Source organism: Abramis brama, assembly GCF_963993115.1.
Source record: "Abramis brama genome assembly, chromosome: 18".
Lineage (NCBI taxonomy): Eukaryota > Metazoa > Chordata > Actinopteri > Cypriniformes > Leuciscidae > Abramis > Abramis brama.
Window position 1 is genome coordinate 3,832,205 of NC_139980.1, and position 13,474 is coordinate 3,845,678.

Genomic DNA, 13,474 nt, shown 5'->3' on the forward strand with positions numbered 1-13,474 from the left:
GTAAGTTTTGCACTGAGGGGGAAAAAACAGCATAAAATATACGCTGTTTGATGGTGGATCGATTTGATCCACGATCGACCTCTAGGGCTGCTTCAAAAACGCGTGCACACGCAATTATCTAGACTTGATAAACCTGGATCAAATTAGTGAGATTGCGTGAACTTCAATGACCTTTTATGGAACCACTTTAGCCCCAACTTATTTGTTAGGCTCATTCAAGCCGGTTTTGGAGTTTAATCCCCGCTTTTCTAAGCGTCTTTTATGGAACAACCCTCTGTGCATAGTTATTTATCCTTACTAATAATACTTTTTATTTATATAGTGCCTTTCCAGGGCCCAAGGAAGCTTTACAATGTACATGCAACAAGCAAAGGATAACACCAACAGGGTAGACAATGATGACAAACAATAGTAAGTAGAGTAACAAGCATACAGAACAGTAAAAGAGCATTATATAGACAAGGCAGAATACAGCAGAATAGAGATAAGCACAACGAAATACAGAACACAACTTAAGAATGATAACATTCAGAAAATAAGTGAGTTTTGAGTAATGATTTGAATTCAGAAATATTAACTCAACAGAGTGATCAGACTAACACTCAGCAACAAGTTTTGCAAGTTTTACACACTAGCAAAACAAAAGTTTAGACATAATTGAAAATTACTGTAGAAAGTAATACAGTTCTGCAGTGAGGATATATTTTATAGGCAAACTCAGAAATAATAATTACCCTGGTCGCCTCGACAAAAAGTGAGGATTTTTCTTTTGGATTATTGCAGAAAATAAACTCTGTGATCAACAAAAGTTTATGCTTCTCACTTGTTTTGTTCATAATTATAATTAATACAACTTTTGTGAATTTTGAAGCCTAAATACAATCGGCAGAAGTAAAAAGCCAAATGTATGATATAAAATGAACTACACCAGGGATGGACAACTTCGGTCCTGGAGGGCCACTGTCCTACAGATTTTAGCTTCAACCCTAATCAAACACACCTGAACAAGCTAATCAAGGTCCTCAGGATTACTAGAAAATTACAGGCAGGTGATTTTTTCAGGGTTTGAGCTAAACTCTGTAGGACAGTGGCCCTCCAGGACCGAAGTTGCCCATCCCTGAACTACACCATAGACCAGGGATGGGCAAACTCAGTCCTGGAGGGCCACTGTCCTGCAGAGTTTAGCTCCAACCCTGATAAACTCTCCTGCCTGCAGCTTTCTAGTAATCCTTAAGAGATTGATTAGCTGGTTCAGGTGCGTTTGATTAGGGTCCCAGATAGATAGCAACCATAGAAACAATGTTAAATCAATGTTAATGTGTACATTTTTGACTCAACTTCACTTTTGCTCCCACAATTAATGTTGAATTGTTTTTAAGATTTAATCCAAAAATCAATGGTAATGCCATTGAATCACTGTTACAAAGTGATGTTGACTCAACATCATGTTTACACTCTCAGAAAATGAAACACAACAGCTATAACTGACTGAAAGCCACGCAGCCTGAAATCAGCTGGAAATAAAAGAAGACAATAAATCTCTCAAGATCTCAGCAGAAGGTCTTTGTGACAATTAACAGAGGTTTAGATGTTGATGTTTCATTGAAAATGATTTGTCACCATCATGGCAATCGGTGTTTCCTTTAGTTGGGCAGTTTGACTCTTCGCTTTTATGCGAGACGAGTTTGTGATATTTGCAACAGTGTGAACTAAAACATAATTTATTGCAAATAAAGCCAGAAACAAAGATAATCAGGTGAAATAGTTTACTAATTTTACACCTGAACAAAAATCATCACTCCATACCTAAACCTAACCACCTCTCAACAATTTAGAAAACATAACAGTTAGTACCCTTATGGAACCAAAATATATTTCCATACATTTATGATCAATGTAATATATGGTGTAAATATACTGAAAAAAAATTCAAGTGAAATATACTGAGTTCTCTTGAAAATGTGGAAAACAATTGCTTTAAATTTCTCAATGATGTTTTCCTCAAAGTAGTAAGTTTCTAATATAAAAACATACAAAAGAGTGTTGAGACAGTGACAGACTGTGGATTTATTTGTATTTATTAAACTGAAATATCAACTTGAAAGAAGTTTACAGACATCATTACAATAGATTAATGCATTTTTAATAAAGCAACATACAACATATGCTCATTGTTCCATTGGTCTTTTCCTGGACTGAAGCTCAGGCTCTACTCTTCAGCACAATGGTAACCCACAAAACCCTTTAAATCCCAACAGAACATTAAACACTTAACAGATCCCTCAAGATCTCAGTAGAGGAGGAATAAACAACAAAAACAGCATTACCGGCTTCAATTATTACTAAAAGTTTGACTTTATTTCTGTCAGACATCTACAGAAATTCTTATTGAGAATGAAGAGGTTTTGATGTTCATTTATTGAAAGTAATATAATTTTACAGTCACCATTATGGAGATCAGTGCTTGCTTTAGTTGGGCTCTCAACATTTGACTTTATAACATTAGTTTTTCTCTGACTGTTATAATTATATGTATATATCACACATATATTATGCTATATAATATACTGATCATAAATATATGGAAACATTTTCAGTTTGTAAGGATAGTGCTACTATTTAACTTTGTGATAAGGAGCTGTTTCTTCACACACACCCTGAAAAACATGGCATCATGACACTGTGTGAAAGTGAACCTCAAGGCTCGACTCAAGGCCAGAGTTCAATGTGTTTACTTACCCTTCATCAAGGCTGCTCAGTTTGAAGCCTTGCTTTCAGAGAGGCCATCTCTGAGCCCTCGAAACAACCAGAAAGATTGTAGTATACCTGTGCAGTTCCCAGCTGACATGGGAAGTGTTCTGAACTGCATTCCCATGTTGGTTGGTTATGGATTAAACAGAGCAGTTTAGAGTGTGTATGCATCTGTGTGTGTGTGTGTGTGGTTCATGGATCCTTCAAGTATATCGCTTCCTCTATCTCTCATGGTCAGTGTGTGTTTGGGCAGTGCAGATCAAATAAAAACATGTTCCCAGAAGACTGAGTCAAAAAACTGTTCTATGTACTCTTAACAAGGTCAACTCCAGAGTTTTGTCAACTATTCTTAAAGGAACACCCAAAAATGAAAATTCTGACATTACTGACTCAAATAGACATAAATAAAGTCATTAACACTCCTTTCCAAACAAAAATGTCCCTTTTCTATGTAAATGTAATTAGGCTTATTATAGATTGCGCTTTATTCACCAAATACAGCTGGGTGCATTTACATGTATTGGGTCTATATGTCAGCTTGGTGAACGTGATTTCGCCAAGTACATCTTTGTTGATCCTGGAACAACATTTCAATTGACCAATCAGATTTGAGGGACAATTTTACAGTTTATTTCAAGTTTTGGCTTACCAGGCTCTCTCTGACCAGACGGGATAGCCTTCGTTTCCCTTGTGCATTGATAAGTGTAACGGATGTGGAAAGACTCACTCACACGTGGGCTTCTTTGTAGGCCTACTTGCCTTTATCTTTTTGAATAGAAAAAAGTACAAATCACTTTGGCTGAAGAGAAACTACTGCAGACATTCATAAGACTAGAATATTAGAAATTACACATTCACTCAACTCATAATACAAATAATTGTAAGAATGTTAAGACTTAGACAATAACCACAAGAAATGAACTTGTTCACACTCGTGTGATGCATGTGGAAATTCAGTACATTTTATAACAATCTGAACAATCATGTTAAAGCATTAAATAAATTAAATATACGTTCAAATACATTTATAAAAGAAATTGCATCAAAAAGATTCACTTAAAACATTACTATCACAATTAATCTGTTAATGAGTTAGAGCGTGAAAAATCGTACATAGCCACAACAGCAACACTCGAATCTGCTGCGGTACGGCAAGAGAAGAGCGACAAAATACACTGTCTGCAGTACCATTAATAGCCACAGGAGGGGAGCCTTCGAACACCAAAGAATATAACCAAATGCTTATTTATGAAATTCACACATCAAAACTCTTTAAATTAAATACTCTTTTTAACCTTGTTACCATCCACCCCCACTGAATTACATAAAACAAACGAAAAATCCTCTCAAAGGATAGTCAAAAATACAATTATCCCTTAAGAATGAAGTGATGAGAGAGTAGCATTGAACTCTCCCACCAGCGACTGACATACTCCATACTCAACTTTCTTTTACAATACTCAAACAAAAAGAAAAGATGTAGAATCTTATTAGGATGTGAAGGCACCCTATTTCATCAGGTATGTGCTTTCTGAACTATTGTTTTCTAGATATGAAACAGACTAATAAAACACATTTTAACCAATATGTTAAGAGACATGAAACCAAATGACTTCAAAGCAGAGAAAGCCCTAAGCACTGACTTATAAACAGCCCGACCATTGTGTTGTGTGTCCTGAACCACAGCCTGTGCTGACATTACATGTATTAATCTGTCAACGGGTCTAATGATGCGACCAAAACGTGACCTGACCTGAGTGACTGAGCTAGAACTTTGTGGTACATTCACAGTGTCAGCTACATGTGTGTTGAGCAGACAGGATTGTCTCAGAATTTTATTAATGCGAATCTGAACTGCCACTTACGTTGTCATCAGAAACAGACATTCTTGTATCTCTTGACAATGCAGATATGTGACTTTCTGGTGCAGCAGGAGTGATCTTAGTTGAGGGATCTGTCAGAATTCCACTTAGAGATTGATCAGACTCATCTTGGATGCATCTTACATCTACTGCTTGTACTGCATTCAAAGTCCTCTGCAGCCATATGATAACTCTGTGTGAGGAACATGGTGAAACTTAAGGTTTCTGAAAATCTTGCTGCTCTATGATTGCTGTCTCATCACATTTAAAAGATAATTCTGAATAGTAGCATGTCGCAAAAGGTAACAAGACACAAAAGAGCCGATGACATTTCACATCAAACCAGATTTAACAGCTCTTTTTGAAAAAATGTAAATTAATTTTCAATGCTAACCGACGTTTACATGTGCACCAATAATGTGATTATTGATGATAATCAGAGTAATGACTTTCAAATTAAAATGTTTACATGACAAGCAAACAGCTTCAATGCTGTTTACATGCAGTTTTCCAGGTTACCCTCATCACCTGGGGCTCGTTCTTCGTACGTCGCTAACTCAGTTAGCTGGATTTGATTGTTGACGATTTGGCATCTTGGATTGTTTGGTTCTTCGAAGCTCATCCTGGACTTGCTGTCATAGCAACAGGTGCGCAAGCTTAAACCTGCTCGGGAGCAGGCTTATTTCATGTAAACAGGATTAGATCGCGGCTTTATAAGCGGAGCTGATACGGGAAGTCCAGCGCAGCGCGATAGTGCACTTTCTGAGATGTATATTTTTTCTCGTCACTCGTGAGATTGTCGTTTACATTATTAAATTGTTGGAAACGCACATTTATTTTCGACTTGTCGGAGTCTGGCTTTAACTACAGCACAAACTGTTTGCATTGCCCTAAGATTATTTGCGAGTGGCTCTTTCCTTTACACTATTGGAGATGCGGAGAACTTGATGGAAAGTTCTGTCTGTCGTGTCATTCGGAGTTTTCCTGGCGCTTTTAGGTTTAAAAAACAGTTTTAGGTTTTTTGTGGCATTTCCAAGCCACTTAAGACCCAATGTTGTAAAGCAGTTTTTTTTAAAGCAGTTTTTTTTTTTTTTAGGCTAGCATAATTTTTTATGAAGATCATGCAATCATGACCATGCCGATTACAGTAGGCTGTCACTCAGGCTTCACTAACGTGATTGGTACCATAGACTATAGGCTAGACCAGACTGCCATCAAGGCCTCAATGAAGGGGATTATGTGAACAGAAAGGGGGTTCACAATGTAAATGTGCAGCCCAGTTACTATTGGGATTCTTAATATTCCAGATTATTAATATTATATCAAATAAAAAAAAGGCAGTTGACTAAAATCTTCCATATCACAAATGTGAAAGCAAAATGGCCAGGATCTGTGCATGACTTAAGAATTTTCAGAGATTCACATTTATGCACATTATTTGAAAGTGCTAAGAAAAGTTCCACAATTAAATATCAAGCTCACTGTATTACATACACTTATGCTGATCCTAACAGAACTGCATTTTTTCATAGGTGATTATAACATGTTCTTGCCTGCAGACAGGTGTTTTTTGACTCCATTCCCTGACCCAAACCAGTTACAATGCAGCTCTAGCCAGGACAAGGGCACACAATGAAATGAACTTTGGCTAACTAAAGGGAAGATTTCAGTGTCTGAAAAGTCTGAGGGTTGCACACCTGACAGGGCCTGTGACATTGTTGCATGTGCCATATTACACAACACTGCCAAAAAAAAAAAAAACACTTTTCATTAAATGTTTAATAAAAGATAAATATGCTTAGTTCCTTGAGTTTTATTTCAATTGTTCTTTGTAAAGAAAAGCCAGTGGTCAAGTGCCTGCAACAAAAGATATTAGACACATGCCTCATGCAACAAATAAAAAGGAAAAGTTGTCTGTACACTGCCCACCTGTAGGCCTGTGTCTCCTCTGTCTGTGCAGACTCTTCTGTAGGCCTTTCTGTAGATGTGGAATCCTGCAACTTATGGCGCGTTTCCACCGAGTGGTACGGTACGGTACGGGTCGGGTCGGTACCCTTTTATTTGCGTTTCCACTGCCAAAAGTTGAGAATGGTACCAAAAAGCCGAACCGTACCGTACCACTTTTTGGGTACCCTTCCGTTGGGGTACCTAGCACAGTGGAACGGTACTAAAGGGTGGAGCTAGACTCACTGCAGAACGTTGATTGGTTGACAGAGAATCGTCATTTGCGCGTGCCGAAAGGGGAAAGACACAACACATGAGGCGCCATTTTTAAATTACAACACCGTCGCAACAATGTCGCCGCGCAGCATAACTTTACCGTGGTCAACCCAGGAGGTGCAGACCTTCTTGGGTATCATCGGTGAAGAAAGGGTGCAAAGGGAACTCGATGGCATGGTGAGAAACGAAAAGGTTTTTCAGCATGTTTCTGAGAGGATGGCTGTCGAGGGTTACCAGCGGACGTCCGAGCAGTGCCGCATTAAATGCAAGAAACTGCGGAGTGACTATCGTAAGGTGAAAGACCACAACAGCCGGAGTGGTGTTCACAGAAAAAATTGGAAGTGGCTAGAAATGATGCAGCCATAAAGCATACAAGTATAAATTAAGTAAAGTTATGTATGCACTTGCAGGTAGGCTAGTTCCTCCATATGACAGTTATCTGAGAGGGTTTATTCACTGTCCAGTGCAATGGAAACAAATAGACATTACAAAGTCTTATACTTTCTTTCCTTTGGAAAGTTAAAAAATGTCCACTTACTGCACATATTTCAGCCACTTTCTTGGGAACAGATACAAGTGTTGGTGTATTATGTAAAAGTGCACAAAAGAGGAAAATACAATGTCATTACAATGATCTACACTCGGGAAAAATGTGATCAATAACTCATGGCAAAATATTTTTACATTAACATAAGTTTATCAGTTTTCACTTTCACAAGTCAAAGCAATTCATCATTACTCAAGATTTAACAGCTGAAATGACTATACGGCCTTAATTTAATGCAGCAAAAATTATTTTACAGTGTAGGCTACTAAGATCTTTTCTATTTTTTTTTCTCTGCCTTTTTCTTGGTTGCTTTTATAAACAGACAACCATTTATTTAACAGTGCCTTTTATAGAAGAGACTATAATATAACTAAAAATTACCATTATGTAGAATATTTTTGTACTTCACTTTTATTTGTTCCCATGTTCTAGTGTGGTGACTGACATTACAATGAACAAAGTAATTATGCAATTATTAAAATACAAAAATATAGGCTAATAAGTGATAAAAGCATCTAACATGGCCACTTCTAACGGATTTAAATTGTCTGCTACTTTTTGCCAGCCCTCTCTCCTGGCTTTTGCAGACTTTGAGGTGTTCCCTGGCGTTTTGATTAAACATTAAAATTACGAATAAATTTCGACTATCTTGCTCTGCTGAGGAGAAAAACTGTGCGCGCTCTTTGGCCACGCTGAGCAGCCAATAGCAGCGTTGCTGATCAATGTTTCTACTATCGATACATATCCCCTTTTAACCAGCGCATGAACACGCAGTTATCTCAGATAACTCAATCCAGCGATACTAATCATAAACAACAGGTGTGTTCGAAGAACCCAATTAGCCGGATCATGATTAGCACGATGATATCATCTTGGATGTGTCATTTGATCTCGGATGTAATAAGCAACGTACGAAGAACGGGCCCCTGATCTCATTTCATTCTAGCTTTCTTTGCTGCAGCAAATGTGTTTGAAAGTCACACTGTCACAGTGACCAAAAAAGACAAAATAAATAAGAGTTAAGAGCCCAACTAACGGAAACACTAATCACTGTTATGGTGACTTCAAATGAAACACATTAGAGTTAAACCTCTGTTAATTCTCAATAACAACTTCTGTAGACGTTTGACAGAAATAAAGTCAGTCTGGTTAGTAATAAGTGAAGCTGGTAATGCTGTTTGTGGAGTTGTTTAATCCTCCTCTGCTGAGATCTTCACAGATTTAATGTCTTCTTTTATCTTCAGTTGATTTGATCTAAGGCTGTGGCTGAAGTCAGTTGTAGTTCTTGTGTTTCTGCTCATCTCTTTTTCAGTTCTCTTCTTTCCTTCAGTGATTCTGCTTGTTAACAGGCTTATTAAGGCTGGGATGACTCCATATTTAATATACACAGATTTTGTGGCTCAGATAAGGTCCAGTTCTGGTTTCTTTCTTTGCTCTTGGCTGACATCTGGCATTGCTATGGCCTGCTTGTGGCCCAGATCTGGCAAACAGGAGTGGGCCGTCATTCCTCACTGCATGTGGGCCAGATGTGGGCCGGATCTGGGACGTCAAAATGTTGCTATGTGGGTTTGTCCCCACAACCTGTTATCTCATTGTAATCAGCAATAACACATGAAAAGTTTGTCCATGGTGGAAAATATGCGATTTAAGCCTATACGTATCTGTTGTTTTATGGTGCGTATTTCTAGACACCTTTAACCTTATTTTGATTATTCTCAGGTTAGGTAAAGTAAGTCGAATCTGTCCTAAATCATAAGCATATGAATTTTCATACTCACAATCCTTCGTGGTCTGTTCAGCTCACTTTTGTAGAAATCAAAGACTTTTGGCAGGCAAGCTTCTTAGTTTCAATTAAATATAGTTGTATTATTTACAGATTAACTAGTTTACATATAAAGTACTAATATATAAAAAAAAACAAGATAAAACAATATCAAAAGTAAATCGTTTACAAGTGTTTGTCTGTCAGAGGCTTCAATGGCATGGCATCTAACACCGGAGAGGCCATTCCTAAGAATCAGCGTCTGCCTTCATCTTCTCCTTTCAGCCTTTTATAGACCATCTGAATTCTTGAGGTTGTCATCTTTATCCAATCCAAAGTCTTGAACTGTCATAAGTTCTGGACATTCCTTTCGGACATGTCTATATAAAGCCTTTCGACTCTTCGTCCTCCTTCTTCTGACTTTTTCTTCTTTGTTGCATTCTGTGCCTCGTCCACAACACATCCGACGGTAATGCTTGCATTTTACTTCTTTCTTTAGCAAAGCTCTTTCTAATACATGTTTTGTTCCTCACTTAATGAATTCCAACGCTTAAAACATTAAGTGTGGTATGTTTTTCTTTATAAACCACTTTCTCAATAGACCATTTTATAATAACAATTGCAGTGTTTCTTTATAAACCATTTTCTTAATAAACAAGTTACAAATGTGGTTGATTACAATACAGAAGTGTTCTACAGACAAAAAGGCATACTTGTGACAGGACAATTGCATATTTTCCACAACATAACTCTATAACTCTAATGTGATTAAAATCATAGTGCTCTTATATCTTATTGATGTTATGTTTACTCTGATTATGAGTATAATCACATTAACATAATTGCAATATTCTGTTAACATGAACCAAAGTTTAAATCACAGCATTGCCTTAATTGGATTATACAGGAATTGCATTATGAGGGTGCATGTAAACAATATTTGACTAAAGGTGAACACTTTAATTTCATCTTCATCTTCAATCATCTCCCCTTGTGTTTCTGTAGGTCCCTGCACGTTTCTTGGAGGTAACTCAGATTGCGCTACGTGAGTTCTTCAATGCCATAGTGGCCTGTAGAGATGCGGATCCATCGTGGAAGAAGGCCATTTATAAAGTCATCTGTAAACTGGACTCTGAGGTTCCAGAGATATTTAAATCGTCCAGTCGTCTTCAGGAACTTCTACATGAATAACATGTTACAAAACATCACTAATTCTTTTCTACCCTTTTTTAATGTATATTACTAATTTTAGCTGCAGGATTTTACCTGTTTGTTTTTATTGTATTTTTCTGTTTTTTCACAGTTGAATGTACTATATGAAAACGCATTTTATTTATTAATGTTATCATTTGGTAACCTTTAAAGTATAACTCTAGTCCATGCAGACTATTGATTGTGGACCAGTCTCACAGTCCTGGTGTGAGAAATTCCAATTTTGTAGTGTGTATTATTAATTGAATGTGAAGGGTGAACAGAATTAAGGTGAAATAATTTGTATCATTAATTTTATGTACCTTTTGTATTCCTGCTCTAAGGTTTTCTATTTGTTCTGTGGTAATCAAAACATGAATTATTATTTCAAAATATAGAACTCAATATGCAAATGTATACTACTGAAAGATAAGTAAAAGAGGCGTTTTTCTAAAGAGGAAGTTGAATTTTTTCTTTCCCTTCTTTTACGATTTGTTGGGGTGACAGCTTAATATGCTAAACAGAGTAGTCTTGCCCTCTTGTCTGTGCTTGCTTTACAGCACTATACCTCACAACATAGAAAACAATTGTGCTCACTGTTTGAGATAAAAAAAAAGGCTGACACAGCTGGAAATGCCTCTGCTATCAGCAAATTCATCAGCATATTCCTCAATCAGACTGTGTGTGCACATGGCACTTGTACAGCTCTATCAGAATGTCTCACTAAACCAGATGTAAGCAGAGTGGAGTCACTCCTAAGTGTCCTAAGTCCCTCCTGGATGACTTTAGCATAGCTAAAAAAATGTAATCTCAAATAGCCAACAAGAGCAAATGGAAGTTTCTGTTATTGCTGATCCCAACCATTTGTTTGTGTAATCTTATATGTCTGAAATTGAAAAAGACATATTGAAAATGAAAATGGCTCCAGCTTGTGTGGTTGATCTCTTATTTTAATTCCTTCTTGTCATGCAATACACACCTTTGTGAATTTAGAGTTACTGACAAGATTAAAAAAATAAAAAATCACTTTGAACTGAGATAAAGGTAGCATTTTTATCTGTGCTGCAACTAAAGTTATGACACTGATTTTGTAATAAAGATTTAAAAAGCATGTTTGACTTGTTTCATTATAGTTTTACAGAATAAACCTAAAATTACTTAAGCTGTAAATCAGGCAACTGAGGCGAAATGGATGGGAGTTATCTATGTTCCCAGAGTCTTATTTTCCCAGGGTAACCATAAGTTCCTGTTAACCTACAACAGAGGTGCCAAATCATGGAGGGCCATTTTCCATTTTGGATGCCTGAAAATGAAAATTTTCATTGAAAGCATATGTCGTAAATTAGATATATTTTTAAGATGGAAGCATGCGGATTTACAGATGCTAGAAACGTGGCTTTCAAATTAATGTTTGGTATCAAAGAGCACACCCAGGTTCCTAACCAACGACGAAGACTTGAGAGAGCAGCCATCAATTGTTAGACAGTATTCTAGGTTAGTATGTGCGGAGGTTTTTGGTCCAATCTTAGGAAACTCTGTTTTTTCAGAATTAAGTAATAGGAAATTACAAGTCATCCAAATTTTTGTATCAGCTATGCATTCCGTTAATTTCTTGAATTGGCAAGTTTCGTCGGGGTGCGAAGAAATATAGAGCTGAGTATCATCAGCATAACAGTGAAAACTAATTCCATGCTTCCTAATGATATCTCCCAAGGGTAGCATGTACAGAGTGAACAGCAACGGTCCTGATACTGAGCCTTGTGGTACGCCATACTGAACTTTTGATCGATATGATATCTCTTCATTTGCTACAAACTGATAACGGTCAGATAAGTATGATTTGAACCATGCTAGTGCAATTCCACTGATGCCAACATAATTTTCGAGTCTATTCAAAAGAATGTTGTGGTCGATGGTATCAAATGCAGCACTAAAATCCAGTAACACTAATAGAGAGATACAACCACCCCACATAGCAACATTGTGTCGGCCCAGATCCGGCTCACATCTGGCACACGTGGAAAGATGATCTGGCCCACATGCAGCATGGAATGACGGCCCTTGGACGGACTGCTCCTGTTTGCCAGATCTGGGCCACAAGCAGGCCATAGCAATGCCAGATGTCAGCCAAGAGCAAAGAAATAAACCAGAACTGGACCTTATCTGTGCTGCTCTAATCAATAAAGTAAATCTAACTCAGAGATCAGGCTCTAAATGAGATCAGTGATTCAAGTAAAAAATTATTATGTTAAAACATAATCAACACCACCAGATCACATTTTCTCTTTGTTCATCTGACAGTTATAACTCAGTTACAGCAGCCAAACTAAATCTGAAGTTAAAAATTTAAGGGTCAAGAGCCCAACTAAAGCAAACACTGAAAATTTGTGATTTTTCTCCTTCAGTGATTCTGCTTGTTAACATTAGGTGTCTTCAGTAATGCTCAATCATCACTCAATTAATCACTTAATTATCTCATTAATAATTAATAATACTGCTTCAGTGTTACTTATAACACTCTGAGAGTGTGGATTATATAAACACTGAGCAGTGTTAATTTAACACTGGGGATTTTGCTGTGTAGGGCAGACAGCTGAAACCACTGCATACTGAAAAGACGCAGAACACAGAAGGTTGTGCAATAAATGCAAAAGCGCTGTGATGAGGGGCTATCTGAATGTGAAAGTATATGCGTCTTTCAGATCCACCGCTATAAACCAGTCCCCGGGTTGAATGTGCATGACGATCTGTTTTATTGTGATCATTTTGAACGTGCGCTTAGCAAGTCTTATGCCACTCTGTACCAATTGAAGATACTCTTTACCGCTATAGAGGTATTTTGTCATGTCTAATGTATTAATAATGCCATCAGAATGCAACCAAAGCACAGGATAGCAATAAATAGATGGCTATACGTAATTATAAATCATACAAAATAAATGCCATGATCACTAGATTTTATACCAGTGTTACTATAATGATTTTGTAAATGGTGATTAGCAACCAAATATTGATAATGTGGAAGTTACTGCCTTTTGCCTTGGCATGACTTCTCACTTTTTGCTGACAATACAAAGGCAGAGTACAGTAACTTTACTGTAAAAGTCAAGTTTGAGCTCAAGATTTTTTAATGTTGATAAT

The 13,474-nt window shown here is 37.2% G+C and overlaps 1 protein-coding gene across 2 annotated transcripts in view; it reads left to right on the plus strand.

Moving 5' to 3' along the window:
- The window catches only part of LOC311068243 (prospero homeobox protein 1-like), a 29,285-nt gene extending 17,849 nt beyond the window's left edge, over positions 1 to 11,436 (plus strand). For both annotated transcript variants that reach the window (XM_084090563.1, XM_084090564.1), the window contains exon 5: positions 10,148 to 11,436. In XM_084090563.1, the coding sequence (XP_083946689.1) occupies positions 10,148 to 10,333 (186 nt within the window). In that variant the 3' untranslated portion in view covers positions 10,334 to 11,436. The remainder of the gene's footprint in view (positions 1 to 10,147) is intronic.
- Positions 11,437 to 13,474: the final 2,038 nt, after the last annotated feature.